A 13,371-nucleotide genomic window follows, 5' to 3' on the forward strand; every position below is an offset into this window, starting at 1 on the left:
TAACATAGGACTCTTATGAGAGTAAATTACATAAAATATATGATAAGTCTTAGTATCAGATAAACATATGCTCAAATAACATTTTTTTCTTTCAAGAGAACATTAGAGACATTGCAGTTAGTTAAAAGCATCACAAGAATGAGATCACTTTACAGTTACTTCTAACTTGGTACCCTACAGTTTTAACATACGAGTAAGTATTCAGGGATATATAGGCTTTAAATTATTTATCAGAGAAAATAATTATACTCAGAGATATATTAAGCTAAGTTACATTAAAATGGAACAAGCATTGTGATCATATGCCATTCTCCAAATGTTAAAATAACTCAGTTACAAGAATATTTTACCATAATGAAGGTTATGGGGCTGGAGCGATAGAACAGCGGGTAGGGCGTTCGCCCTGCACGTGGCCGAGCCCATTTGATTCCTCTGCACCTCTCAGAGAGCCCGGCAAGCTACCGAGAGTATCTCGCCCACACAGCAGAGCCTGGCAAAATACCTGTGGCATATTCGATATGCCAAAAACAGTTACAAGTCTCACAATGGAGACGTTACTGGTGCCTGCTTGAGCAAATCGATGAGCAACGGGATGACAGTGATACAGTGATAACACTGAATGAAGGTTATAGTAGAGATATTTTTTCCAATATACTAGACCAAGAAATGGTAAATTATTTAATACTGATAACTAAGAGTTATTACTGAAAGTTTTTGTGCTTTCTTTTTGATCTTGTTTTGCTTTTTGTTCTTGGGCTATACCCAGCAAGGCTCTTAGCTCTGCTCAGTAATCACTTTTGGTCGGGTTCAGGGTACCATGTGGAGTGCCAGGGATTGAAACTGGGTCAGCTGAGTGCAAGTCAAATACCACACCCAATCTGCTCTGGCCTGTTATTGGGTTACTCCCATCACAGTGCTCCCATTCCTCTGTTTATTTGTAGCTTCTTTCTTAGTGTTCTGTTGACTTGTAAATAATGTCTTTCTCTTCTCCTTGAGTCCTTTGCATAGTTTATTCAGAGCAAGTCCTTTTTGTATGGACAAAGAAAGACATTTATTAATATGCCTTTGCAATTGGGATTTAATTGGCTTTGAATATTATTATTCCCGGGGCATCTGCTTTCTTGACTGTAGCCTTGGTTGCCCTCAGTTCCTAGCCCTCTAAAAGGCAGGACGAGAGGGATCCAGGGCAAGCGGTAAGTTATGTGCTACCCTGGCATCGAGATGGGCCTGGCCAAAGTGCCTCATTCTTAACTATAAGTTAAGAGTCTGATCATGGACAAGTGCTGTCATGATCTTAAAGTAATGACGAGACTAGGACCCTGCTAGGGATAGGAAAGACTAGTCTGGCCCGGGCACTGTAGTCTGAGATTGAGATGACCCCAGGAGAGCAATTCTAAAAGTTTAATGCATCTCTTGCTATGCCCATACAAAACGATTAACATTATGAATGCTCATATGTTTGTTGGACAAGGAGAGGAGAAACACAACCATGGGATTTCATCATTGATGGGTCCTGCTGAAAAAGTATCTGTCCTAGAGAATAGGTGTTCTGCTATTGTTATTGAACCTTTTTTTGCCTAGCATTCTATTTTCGTAAACAACACCTGTTTCTTATTAATTGGACCGTGCTTTGAAAACAACTCCTAATAAGGAAACAGGATGTCCTGTCACGCCCACGAGGTGTACCTAGCCTATCAGCTGCAGACACTTGGGCATAAACAAGCGGCGAGAGGTATATAAGGGGGGAAGTGACCTAGCTAGAGGCTCCTCCTCGATTGTCCCCCTCCTTTCTTCTCTTTACCGTTTCCCTCCTTCCCAATGCATGAGAAGGTCTCTGAATAAATCACTGCAAGAAGAATCTCCCGGTTGCGTGTTTTTTACACTGGCCCATGATCTTTTTTGTTTTTTTATACTTAACATGTGAATCATGTTGGCTAAATGGAGATTCTTTACTGAATTCATCCACCATCATTTGATACTGAAGTGACAACTATTCACTGAACTTCAATAATCACATTGAGAAACAGAGGCATTTGAAAAGTCAAAGCATTTTCCTTAATAATACCAAGATCTGGGGGCTGGAGCACTAGCACAGCAGGCAGGGCATTTGCCTTGCATGCAGACAACTCGGGTTCAATTTCCAGCATCCCATACCCCTGAGCATCACCAGGGGTAATTCCTGAGTGAAGAGCCAGGAGTGACCCCTCTGCATCGCCAGGTGTGACCCAAAAAGAAAACAAGCAAACAAAAAATAATACCAAGATCCAAGGCACAGTTCTAGAGACATGTAATTTTTTTAAATAGACTAAGCAAAATCTAACTTGGTTTGAAAGGCAACTAACTTTTTTCTACTTCTTTAAGTCCTACATGTATATTAGAAGAAAAAATTAGAATGACTTCCTACAATCCAGAGACTAGAAATATATATTTGTCTATTATTTTATTTTGGTTTTGGGGACACACTCAGAGTCTATTCCTGGCTCTGTGCTCAGGCATGAGCCCTGATGGTACTCAGAAGACCATATGTAGCTCCAGGGATTCAAACTACATTTGGTGGAATGTAAGGTAAAATACCTTAGTCCCTATACTATTTCTCTGGCTCTGTCTTAATCTATTCTTAAAAGATTTTTAAAGTTTATAATGTATTGAATAGTTGATATGTCATAATTCTAATATAGTCACATATACTTCTAAAATAAAAAATTATTTCCTTTTATAAGCTGGGGAGATAATACAGTGGGTAGAGTGCTTGTCTTGCGCATGGCTAACAGCTAACCCAAGTTTGATCCCCAGCATCCTAGCAGTGCCAGAAGTAATTTGTGAGTATAGAGCCAGGTGTAACGCCTAAGCATCACTGGGTTGGCCCCTTAGTAAAAGAAAACAAACATGGGGCTGGAGTGATAGCACAGCAGGTAGGGCATTTATTTGCCTTGCATGCGGCCAACCCAGGTTCGATTCCCAGCATCCCATATGGTCCCCTTAGCAGCGCCAGGAGTAATTATTTCCTTTTAAAATCAATAATCCAAATATGATGTTATCATGTGACTCTAAATTTGGTTCAATACTAGAAACAAAAGGATCAAAAGTTCATAAGATAGAATAAATAAGCATACTGCATTTGACAGACAACCTCACCTTTTTGGCTTGAAAAACTTACTTTAGATCACATATTACTGCATATACTCTTCCCAATTTGTCCTGGCTATAACCCTGGAAGTTGAATTTATTATTTCTGTCTAAGTACTCAGGCAAAACTTCTAGCAGAGTTTCAGTAATGATGGAGATAACATTCTGCTCTTCAATAAGATGCCGAGCCTGTAGAAAATTTTAAGAGTATTATCTTTAGTTATATTATATTATCACATAAACCATTAGGATATGTGATTATTCATTCATTTGATTGGTTAGTCATTTCTAATGATTGTTTACTGAGCATTACTAAAATGAGTTACTTTCACAGTTTTGCAGAACAGCAATTCCTAATAAGCATCTTCCAAAAAAAAAATTCCTATTAGAAAACATCTTTCTGGACACTTCAAGCTCATTTCTCAGATTATCTACATAAGCATTTATCTTGTATCACACAATAAGCAAAGTAGAACCAACATATATTTATTAAATTTTTTATTACATTCTATTTACTCCTATCTTTCTCACTCCCTATCCAATTTTTCTTCCTTATCTTTTCCTGTGTCCACTGAGAAGAAAGAAAAAAACAGGAAAACCAAAAAGGAATTAAAATTCTTAACTCTCCTATTAGATCTATTTAGCACCATTTTACACAAATGCTTGACAGCATCTGTCAAACAGATTGGGTTTGTAAGTCACACCCATTGGATCTATTTAGCACTATTTTACACAAATGCTTGTGTGGAACAGGGGATGGGTTTGTGAATCATACCCTGTGTTGTTCAGAGGCTACTCCTGGCTTCATGCTCAGAAATTACTTCCAGTAGATCTCAGGGGAAGTAGAGATATAAAGGATCAAACCCAGATCTTCAGTAGGTGATGTATGCAACTCAGCTGAGTAAGCTATCTCTCCAGCCAAACACTGTTTTGTATGTTTTAATCTATCCAACTCTTCTGCTTTCTCTATCAAAATAACTGAAAACTTCTAAGAAATCTGTTTTGGTATTTAAAATTGATTTTGGGGCGTATAAGTGCCTTAACTCCTATACTAGTTTTTCTGCCTTGCTTTAGTATTTAAACTGTTACTAAGTAACTCTAGAATTGAGAAACATCTCTGGATCTCACCTGCAAGGATAAAGAACTTTGGGCAACGGGTAGCTACTATTACTAAACTCCACAGGTTTCCGACTTCTTCAGTACCACTAGTAAATTACTGGCATGCAGATAACACTGAAATACTATTCCATTTTACAAATAAAATTAACCTAGCAGAGTGATTCTGGCATCACTTTAATTTTAGTCAACACAAAGGAAAATTCTTGGGGGCAACACGGGGGAACAGAAAGCATGAAAGAAATAGTACATACCAGAGTAGGAACAGTGAACATCTGAACTGAGAGTGCAGTTATAGAGATACTTCTGTCATGATCATCACTGATATATTCTTTTTGCAACTGTTTATAATACTGAAAGATACATTAAGTAAATAATCAATTGTAAATTGCACCAAAAACTTCTAAAATTCCAATTTTAACAGCTGCTGACAACTTGACCAGATGACAGACGACAAGTACCATAACTTCTATTTATTAAGTTATATGGTCAACAAAATTTTCTTAGAAAGAGAACAAAAAAAAGACCAAAACTGATTCAGCTACTCAGTCTCTAAAGTCAGATGTAAAAACACACAAACACAGATAAAAATCACAAATAACTACAAAAGTAAGTTATCCTTTTGCAAACAGGAAATACTTTAATACAGCAGTATACTCCTTTCTCCATGAATGGAATGAAGGAAAACCTTTAGTGAATGCTATCCAAATGGGCTATATTAATAAAGTATTAAGAAAAAGCTGATAAGACCCAGAAAAACAATCAGATTAAATCTGGTTTTAAGAATGGATAAAAATAACTTTTCATTTTTGAAAAGAATGACTATAAGTAAATCTTATTCATCTTGGCATATATCAACTAAAAATTGATGCTAATATATTAGGAGAACAAAATCATAGTCATCTATAAAGTATCTACTATGTGTAAGCAGTGCTTGATCATTGAACTATATGAAGTCATTTTATCCATTGTAACAGTGTTAATCTGGAGCTATACAGACCCCTGTGGGACCCAAAGGGCACTACAGATGAAAATTCCATTAACTGGGGCCACACATGAGAATCAGGGAGACAATCAGCAGGGTAGGGTGGACCACAGGAAAGAAACAAGGCCAGAAAGGGAGTGGGGGTGGGGGGACTGTGAGAGAAAGATTGAGAATCACTGTACTAAAACTCCTACCTTTAAAGTGTATGAGGTAACTATCGTGTACATAAAATTCCAAGTAAGAATAATTGCTTTTATAAGAAAAAAAATGTATTGATGGACTGGAGAGACAGTAGAGGTGTTAAGGCCACCTTGCACATAGATGACCTGAGTTTGACTCTCAGCACCAAACAGGGGTTCCTTGAGCAATGTGGCTGTGCGGAGTGATTCTTTAACAGAGTCAGCATTAAGCCCTGAACACTGCTAAACTACCCACCAGTAAGAAAGAAAGAAGAGAAAGAAAGAAAGTATAGAAAGAAAGAAAGAAAGAAAGAAAGAAAGAAAGAAAGAAAGAAAGAAAGAAAGAAAGAAAGAAAGAAAGAAAGAAAGAAAGAAAGAAAGAAAGAAAGAAAAGGAAGGAAAGAAGGGAGGGAGGGAGGAAGGAAGGAAGGAAGGAAGGAAGGAAGGAAGGAAGGAAGGAAGGAAGGAAGGAAGGAAGGAAGGAAGGAAGGAAGGAAGGAAGGAAGGGAGGAAGGGAGGAAGGGAGGGAGGGAGGGAGGGAGGGAGGGAGGGAGCCTGGTTGGTTGATTTTTGTTTTGTGTATCTTCTATTCGCTGAACTCCACACAAGACACTGATTTCCTTTGATGTGGAAGGGAGGGAGGGAGGGAGGGAAGGAAGGAGGGAGGGAGGGAGAGAGGGAGGGAAGGAAGGAGGGAGGGACAGAGGGAGGGAGACAAAGAGAGAGAGAAAGAAAGAAAAAGTTAAGAGGGTGAAGCCTAAGTGGATAGATAGGGAGAAAATGTGTTTACCTCTTTCTTTGACTTTAGCAAATCTATACCAAACTCACATTAATCTACACAGAAACTGACCTAAAACCCTGAAAAATTTCTACAACCAGAGATAAAAGGAGTTGAACTAGGTGGACAAGAGACAGATAAACCCTTAAAAAAAGTCCTACCTGAGACAAACAAGCAGCAATCAAGAAGAGACTTCTGAGATTCAGAACTTTAACCTGGGATATCGAGGTATCAACACCAAAAACCACACCCTGCCACCAGCTAGGACTCAAATTCCAGCCTCCTCTCAAACCCACCCTGGCGCAGGGTCCCAAGCTGCCACTTAGGTTGCACTACTATGACAATCTTATTGCTGATACTGGTGACCCTGGAGTGCTGGCCACTGCACAGGCCTCTAGAACTTGGTACACAGGTATCCTTGAATAATGACCATCTTGCCGCCGACCCAGGTTCGATTCCCAGCATCCCATATGGTCCCCTTAGCACTGCCAGGAATGAGTGCATCGCCAGGTGTGACCCAAAAAGGAAAAAAAAAAAAAGAATATGGGGCAGAAGGTAAGTACACTGGGTAGGTTGTTTGCATATGGCAGACCTATATTTGATTCTTGGCATCCCATAAGGTCCCCGAAGTAACTCCTAAGTGCAGAACCAGGAGTAACCCCTATGCATCGCCCAATGTGCCTTCCAAACAAAATTGAACATCACCAGACTTCTCAACAGAAACTTTTCAGGCATGGCAGGATGCATACTAAATGCTGACTGGAAAAGTCCTCCAATCAAGAATACTTTACTAGGTTATCACTCAGATTTGAAGGAGGAATAAAGAGCTTTCAGACAAACAACAGCTAAAGGAATTTTTTGCCACTGAACTAGTCCTCCAAAGTAACATTTCAATGACTTGATTAAAGATAAAGAAACACCACTTAGAAGTTTTAAGATATAACAAAAAAATTTTTAAATGTGGGAGAAAGATGAGTAAAAATAGGGACTTAATTTTCAAGTTTATTGATTTTTTTCCCTCTGGTTATTTTCATTTTGTTAAATCTAGAAAATTTTAAATTTCAGATAGCATATTTGTCAGTTTTAAGTCTCACGTTTAGTTCTCTTAAAATGATCTTATTTCAGTTCAGATTTCATGTTTATTTTTAATTAGTATATTCCCATTCTATCATAGACTGAAGTTAGAATAGATGTTCGATATTATTTTGCTCAATTCAATATTTGGTTCAAAACAGGATTTACCGATACTGATTTTCTTTCCTTCTGTTGAATAATTTTGGATTATATACCACAAAGTTTATATACTTTGAGTCTGAATTCTATTTTTATTCTATTTTTAAGCTGCTTATTGTTTCATTTGGATCCACACTGCAAAGTCTATCTTTTGGGAAGTAGCTCAAATTTCTGTACATTTTCGGGTGGCAGGGTGTTGCAGGCAATAGTGCTTGGGAGACTCTCATAAAGGTGCTGGGGAACCACGTGACATCAGCAATCCGCCCTTGAGACTCCTAAATGGAAAACATGCATTCTATCCTTTGAAATCTCTCCCGAGCTCCTGCCCAGTTCTTTTATCCATAATTGAGATGTTTTATTCTGACCTATGTAATTTAGAGATCAGTAAGATATATTGGTATAGTTTTCATTGGTGGGAGGGGGAAGGGTTTTCCTTCAGTCACACCTGGCAGTGCCTAGGGACCACTCCTGGCTCTGTACTTGGTGGACAGTCCCAGTGACATTAGGTGCGTGGGATCAATCCTGGGCCACATATGAAATATGTGCTCAGCCTGTTGAGGTCTCAATGGCACAAGGGACAGTTTAGATATGAAATTTGTTATAACCTTCACGCCATCCAGGCTTCCAAATTCTCTAATTACCAAAGTACTGAACTTTACAATTACTCTAGCTTCATTCACTTCTGATTTTCAGAGGACAAAAAGATGTCAAGTTTTCCACTCTTTAGTTAGCTACGCTATGTGCTACATGCATCTGCCCCTAGGCAGAAACCACAAAATGGAAAGCTAAAAATATACTCCTTTCTGTTTCACATCCTTCCAATATCTGCCACCAATTCTGTGTACTCCAATAACCAGATTGGTTAAAGCTTTTGGTTTTTGTCTATTTTTTCTACCATTTTTTTTAATTGTTCTGCAAAGGAACTAAAGCAATAAACTTACTTCACAGAAATTTTGTTAAATTAAAATACAAATCTCTTACAATAATGCATAAGGACAATCACAATCTGACTACTATAGACCTCCCATATCATATCTTGCTCCATTCTCTATTTGCTCAAACTCACTAACCACACTGGCCTTACATAATTATTAAAGTTAGTTTTCCTTAGGAACTTTTTGCTTATTTTTTTCTGCCAGATATTTCTGATCCCATCTATTCACTTACATAACTATTTTCATTAAATTGGGTTCGATTCCTCCACCCCACTCGGAGAGCCCAGGAAGCTACTGAGAGTATCTCGCCCACACGGCAGAGCCTGGCAAGCTACCCATGGCATATTCGATATGGCAAAAAAACAGTAACAAGTCTCACAGTGGAGACGTTACTGGTACCCGCTCGAGCAAATCAATGAGCAGCAACACGATGACAGTGATACAGTGATATATTAAAAAATGAATTAAATTCTTAATTCAAAACAATTCCCTTTATATCTACTTTTATTTATAAGATGGATTTCTATTTCTAGCTATTGATATCAACTTATAAAGAACAATTACCTTCACAAATTCCATAGCAAAGAATTTTTTGTAATCCATCTCCATAAAAAAACTGCTGAAGATCAATTCATGAAGGATCTTACGTGCACCTACAAAAAATAGATTATTTTTTGTGGGGATGTGGAAGGAAAAAAAAGAAGTGGTAGAATATTATAAAAATATTTCACATGTAATAGACTCGTCTCATATATCAGTAACATTTATCATATTAGGCTATTTTGGTTACTTTTTCTTCTTTACTTTTGGGCCACAGCTGATGGTGCTTAGGGCTTACTGGTGGCTCTGGCTCTGTGCTCAGGGATCACCTCTGGCAGTGCTTGTGTGTGCTGGGGATTGACTGGTGTTACCAGCAGCAGCTACATGCAAGGCAAGTGCCTTAAAACCTTATACTATTTCTTCAGCAACTAGTATTTTGGAGGTGGGAACACACCCAGCTTCCCAGGCCCCTACATTATTTTAATAGCTAGAATTGAAAATGCAAGCATATGTTCTTTTTCCTTTTTCTATACCTTTCCAGACATTTTAGTTTTTAGTTGGTTTTTTCATTTGTTTGTTTCTAAAGGAAAGGAAGCTTGGACTACACCCAGAAGTGCTCAGGGCTTACTCCTGGCTCCACGGTCAGGGATCACTCCTGGTGATGCTCAGAAGAACATATTCAGTGCCAGAGACCAAACCAGGGTTGGCTGCTTAATCTCTGCCTTAACCTCTCTGTCCCCTTGCTAACTTTTATTTCATGATTCCTCCCCCCCATTCATTTTTTTTATTCAATTTCACCAAAACTGGCTCATATTCTGCATCTTCTTTCCTCTATCCCATGTAGTCTTCCTCTCACTCTTATAATTTTAATTTAGACTTTAAATTAAAGTGAAAATTAGCAGTTTAATAATAGCGATACTCTATGAACATGAATAAATATTCTCTATAGGCCCTATGCAGATGAAAAGGCACAAAAACTAGAAGGAATATCCCTGAGTTTTAAACAGAAAAATATGCATTTCTTGGTTAACCTTACTTAGAAGTATATCTTATCAACCAAGATGACTGAGTCAATAAACAAGAGATTACAGCTTCATTTAAGATTATATTCTTCCTTTGCAGCATGGCACATAGCTTAAGCAAAGATCTACTTACCTTTATAAAGTTTTGCATCCCAAAGCATTAACCTGCTTATAAGACAGGGATTCTCTGAGCCAGGTTCTTCTCTAAGGCACGCTTGGCAAAAGATCTGTCTAAAGTCACCTATAAACAAAAGTCACATAATTTTATTCTCTCTCTCAAAACATTTTTCCTATAAAATACGGACACACAAATCTTAATTCTCCCATTCTTGATGTCAAGAACAATTCTGTCAACATCATAGAATCGAGTCAATAAAATATTTAGAAATGCAATCCTGAAAATTAATCCAAATTCATCCATTTGAAAGAAAAACTTATTGTGTACTTTTAAGACAACTAAAAATTTTGTGACAACTTTAAGAAACCAACAACAGGGGCTGGAGTGATAGCACAGCGGGTAGGGCGTTTGCCTTGCACGCGGCCGACCCGGGTTCGAATCCCAGCATCCCATATGGTCCCCCGAGCACCGCCAGGAGTAATTCCTGAGTGCATGAGCCAGGAGTGACCCCTGTGCATCGCTGGGTGTGACCCAAAAAAGCAAAAAAAAAAAAAGAAACCAACAACAGTATTTTATTACAAAAAAGAAAAACAGGCTCTATGCTTACTTGAATAGCTCATAATTTTGTTCATCCAGGAACCAAGACGCAGAGCAAATTTCTGATGTGCCATAACCTCAGAGTGTAATACTTCTACATGTAGTGGATGTTGAGAGACATTTTCTGAATGACTCTACAGAATGAAAAAAATAATTTTAAATACTTAAAAACTTTTAAATATTTTAAATCATTTTTAAAATTATTTTTAAGTGTAATACTTTTAAAGTTATTTAAAATATTTAAAAATACAAATATCATGAGTTTAATATTTTTTTAAAATAGAAGTCTACTCTTAAATAAAGCAAAGAACACTTGCAATTCTAAATCTCTGGGTCTGAAAGTCTCAGTAATATCTTTATTTAGGATGTAAAATCATTTCAACAATAATTGTTCTACTTAGGTTTTTGCAGTATGTGTTCCATTTAAAATTCTCTTTTGCCTCTAATTTACAGAAGTACCTTTATATCTTCCTTAGCTTCATGGCAAGCAGCAAAAGCACCCGCTTTAACAGCTCGACGACCCTAATTACAGAGATGAGAATTAAGTAGCAGAATGTCAATTTCAATAAGTTTAGAACCTGAAGACCTAATAAGTTCTTGATTATTTATAAACCATTGGCTGACTGTCTAAATGTTTTAAGATGAATTATATCTAAAAATAAACATAAGTGTTAAAACCTCTATGAAATCAGATATTTTAATAACACTAGTAGAAAATGTCTGTACTTTTAAGATGCTGGATTTTCTGCTTAGTAAGAATATTGAACTTACTGTGGTGTGCTTAATTTCTATCAGACAATAAAACATAAATTCCTATAATATGTTTTAAATAGTTTTTTCGTGTATGAACTTAAAATCATTTACATGTGTTCCACAACACATCGTGGTCTACTGCTGAGTTAAATTATAGTAAAAGTTTGTATTGACTTCTACATCTTAGAATTCCTACACTAAGTCCTAACGTTGTTGTGCTATTTGACTACAATACACTACTCTAAAGAGCAAGGATTAGGTTAATATTTCTATTATACAACTGAGCAACATATTTTATTGAGTGCTAATAAAATCTGAGCCTGGAATCAGTATTATTCTAAAACTGGTTTTTAATGATGTTAAAACTTAGATGGAAATTAATGTTTCATAATGTATGTATTAATTCATAATTACAAAACAAATTCATTGACCTGACTTCAAATACTCCTTGCCAAATATGTTCAGTAACTTTCCAATTATTTAGAATAAAAGAACATGATAATTACCCAAAACTATGATACACACAAATAAAAATCAAATTTTAACCAATTTAACCTAAGAGATAAGGAATAAATAAAGCAGAGTTGCACCCAACTCTAAGGCAAAAGTTGAGTCCACCTGAATTCCAGAAAGACAATGCAAGATAGCAGCATAAATTCAAACAGAGCTCACAAACCTCTTTGTCTATGGCAGTGGTGTGTAGCTGGGCCTCTGCGAGCTCACAGTCAAGTGCTCTTTGTAGACTGTATATGACATGGTCATATGAGTGGTGTTCATCATTGAAAAGGACACAATAGTATCTTTCATTTTTCTCCCTATTTTATTTTTAAAAGAAGATACATATTCAGATAGGGCAGCAAATAAAGAATATGTAGGACAAACTAAATATCTGTACTGAAACAGCTCCAGGTAAGTTTCCTATATACAGAAAAGAATGGTAGTAATACAGATAAAGGAAATTAGTACATTTCTGCGACGGATTTTTTTCAAAAAACTGATCGATGTTAAATATTTTCATTTTTCTTCCCAGTTTTTCTTACTACTTTCAGAAGTAAATTATTACTCTTAATTTAGTGGCTTTTGGAAGCTCTTGGGAGCCAAAGAGATTGCTCAAAGATCTAGAGTGCAAACCAGCATGCTTGAAGCCCAAGATCAATTCCTGGTATACCATGGCCTGCCCATTATGACCAAGTGTGGATTAAACTGGTAGTGTCTAACACAGCCACGGTCTGCAGCACAGCATCAACAGCAGAACATCCCAGCAACGAATATAGCCAGGAGTGGCTCCAAAGTCCCCTACATTTTATACCCGTGAGAATGGCCTCTATCATAAAGGCACACAGGTACCCTCAGGAGTACAGAGAAAGCGGATCCATCATTTACCTCATTCAATGACAGGAATGTAAATCGATCCATGCCCCAAGGAAAACCATATGAAAGTTCCTCTAAAACTTAAAAATATAACTGCCATATGACCCTGCTATTCTATACTTAGCTATCTATCTAAGATATGAATTCAAAAAGGTATATGCACATATGTCCATGCAGTACTATTTATGATAGCCAAGATCTGGAAACAACCCAAGTTCTCTGTGGGAGGTGAGTAACTAATAAAGATTCGGTCTACATATAGAATGGAACACTACTCTAAGAATGTCATTAGAAAAATTTAAATTTTTCCATTTGCTACAACATAATGGAACTGGAGGAAGTTATGCTAAGTCAGTCTGAAGGAGAAAGGCAAAAATCAGGTGATCTCACTTATACGTGACATATTAAAAAACAAAGCAAGCAAAGAAAATGCTCACATAAAATATCCTTAGACCAACTACAGAACTGAAGTTACCGAGAATGGGGGAAAAGGAGAGGTTGAAAGCTACAGGAGCAAGGATATTGGCATCAATGGACATGCTTTGAGGGCTATAGCTATAGTACAGTGGTTAGGTACTTGACTTGCATACAGGCAACCCAGGTTTATTCCGTAGCACA

At 37.2% G+C, this 13,371-nt stretch overlaps 1 protein-coding gene across 1 annotated transcript in view; it reads right to left on the reverse strand.

The window, feature by feature from the left end:
* The window catches only part of UBR1 (ubiquitin protein ligase E3 component n-recognin 1), a 154,263-nt gene that overhangs the window by 95,935 nt on the left and 44,957 nt on the right, over positions 1-13,371 (reverse strand). Inside the window, exons 6-12 of the mRNA XM_004609603.2 lie at positions 12,059-12,197; positions 11,089-11,151; positions 10,640-10,763; positions 10,048-10,155; positions 8,917-9,005; positions 4,497-4,595; positions 3,158-3,315 (exon numbers count right to left, since the gene is read on the reverse strand). Coding sequence (XP_004609660.1) covers positions 3,158-3,315; positions 4,497-4,595; positions 8,917-9,005; positions 10,048-10,155; positions 10,640-10,763; positions 11,089-11,151; positions 12,059-12,197 — 780 coding nt within the window. The remainder of the gene's footprint in view (positions 1-3,157; positions 3,316-4,496; positions 4,596-8,916; positions 9,006-10,047; positions 10,156-10,639; positions 10,764-11,088; positions 11,152-12,058; positions 12,198-13,371) is intronic.

Source organism: Sorex araneus, chromosome 3, assembly GCF_027595985.1.
Source record: "Sorex araneus isolate mSorAra2 chromosome 3, mSorAra2.pri, whole genome shotgun sequence".
Classification (NCBI taxonomy): domain Eukaryota; kingdom Metazoa; phylum Chordata; class Mammalia; order Eulipotyphla; family Soricidae; genus Sorex; species Sorex araneus.